The sequence below is a fragment of the Cebus imitator genome, unplaced genomic scaffold (assembly GCF_001604975.1).
Source record: "Cebus imitator isolate Cc_AM_T3 unplaced genomic scaffold, Cebus_imitator-1.0 Scaffold411, whole genome shotgun sequence".
Taxonomy (NCBI): Eukaryota; Metazoa; Chordata; class Mammalia; order Primates; family Cebidae; genus Cebus; species Cebus imitator.
In genome coordinates this window covers 253,242-254,921 of record NW_016107726.1, presented here as the reverse complement: position 1 = coordinate 254,921, position 1,680 = coordinate 253,242, and the positions used below count along the sequence as shown (strand labels likewise).

Below are 1,680 nucleotides of genomic sequence, written 5' to 3'. Positions count from 1 at the left end.
TCCCAGATTCAAACGAGTCTCCTGCCTCAGCCCCCTGGGTAGTCGGGATTGTAGGCACGCACCACCATGCCCAGCTAATTTTTGTATTTTCAGTAGAGACATGGTTTTACCATGTTGATCAGGCTAGTCTTGAACTTCTGACCTTGTGATCCGCCCTCCTTGGCCTCCCAAAGTACTGGGATTACAGGTGTGAGCCACCAAGCCTAACCTTCATTGAAGTTAGTTTTTATATATTCTATCTTCTACCCACCAACATTGCCAAGCCCCTACTTATTCTAGTGATTTGAATACAAATTCTTTTGGATTTTTCTATGTAAATAATGTATCAACTGTGATTTATAAAAGACTTTTTAAAAATCCCTATGTATGATTTAATGAAAATGCTTTTGATGTATTTTTGTGATTATTATAGAGTTTTGATCTCTTTATGAAGTAAATAAATTTCCCTTCTATTCCTAGTTTGCTAGAAGTTTTTACCACAAGTGAGCATTGAAACTTATCAAATGTTTTCTCAGTACCTGCTGAGATGGTCATATGGGATTTCTTTTATAATTTGTGAGGTGAATTGTCTCAGTAGGTTTTTTGTTTTGTTTGTTCATGATAACAAGCTTGCATTTCTGGTATAAATCCAGTTTGATCAGGAAAAAAGATAGACCATGTGGTACATACCTTTCTCTATGAATGTGTCATAAAAAGTTACACGAGAAGAAACCTGTTCTCACTATTGATATTAATGATAAAAATAATAATTTTTTTATTTAGAGTGGGTTTATAAACAATATTTCTATTTTCTGAATTATCTGTTACTGACCAAAAGACACTTTGTTTTTCCAATGAACATTGAAGAGATTCTTTTTTTTTTTTTTTTGATTTAATAAAGTTTTATTTTTCCAAATGTACAGTTGGTTGGACCTATTCATGCGTCTTCACCAGCAGCTGGAGCATCTCCACCCTTGGTATTTCTGGTGTAAATTACTTGAGCTCTGTGCTTTGAAACCAGTTTGATAAGTCCTTTGCTAAGGAGCTCCTGAAGGGTTGCCCTGGCAAGGGAGCCTCGAATCTTCAGTCTCTCAGAGACCACAGCTGGAGTTATAAGCTTATAGTTGGGCACTTCCTTACAGAGTTTGTCATAGGTAGCTTTGTCAAACAAGACCAAGTTATTGAGCTTGTCCCGAACTTTGCCTTTGGACCACTTCTTCTTTTTGGCCTTGCCCCCGGATTTGTTCACTGGGTCTTTGTCTTTCTTGGCCGACTTTCCGGCGTCTTTCTTCTTCTTGTCGTCCTTGGGCGGCATTGCGAAGCTCGGAGAGCAGCGGCGAACACTACAACCGCGCTAAGATGTCGCCATTGAAGAGATTCTTCATCTGTATTCCTACTTGATCTTCAGTGGGGTACAACTCTTTAATACCTTACTGTTAAATTTCTCTCCAAAGCCCAATCTTTCTGTCAAGTGGTTATTTCTAAATATGGTAGAGCCCCATCCACTGTTATTTAAAGGGCATACTAAGCAATCAAATGGAAAGTCAATATTCATCCTCTGATTTTTCCCTGTTTTTCATAAATTGAATATAATTCAGGTATGTTGTATGCATAAAGGGAAGGAGTCTAGAGGAAGAAAAGAGGAGGTCTTATGAAATCAACTTACATGCCCATGAATGGTAGACTGGATAAAGAAAATGT

The 1,680-nt window shown here is 37.8% G+C and overlaps 1 protein-coding gene across 1 annotated transcript; it reads right to left on the bottom strand.

Annotated features, from left to right (window-relative positions):
* Positions 1–852: 852 nt before the first annotated feature.
* LOC108289695 (40S ribosomal protein S25) lies at positions 853–1,349 on the bottom strand. Its single transcript, XM_017509214.2, has one exon. The coding sequence runs from the start codon at positions 1,292–1,294 to the stop codon at positions 917–919; it is 378 nt and encodes a 125-aa protein (XP_017364703.1). The 5' UTR covers positions 1,295–1,349; the 3' UTR covers positions 853–916.
* Positions 1,350–1,680: the final 331 nt, after the last annotated feature.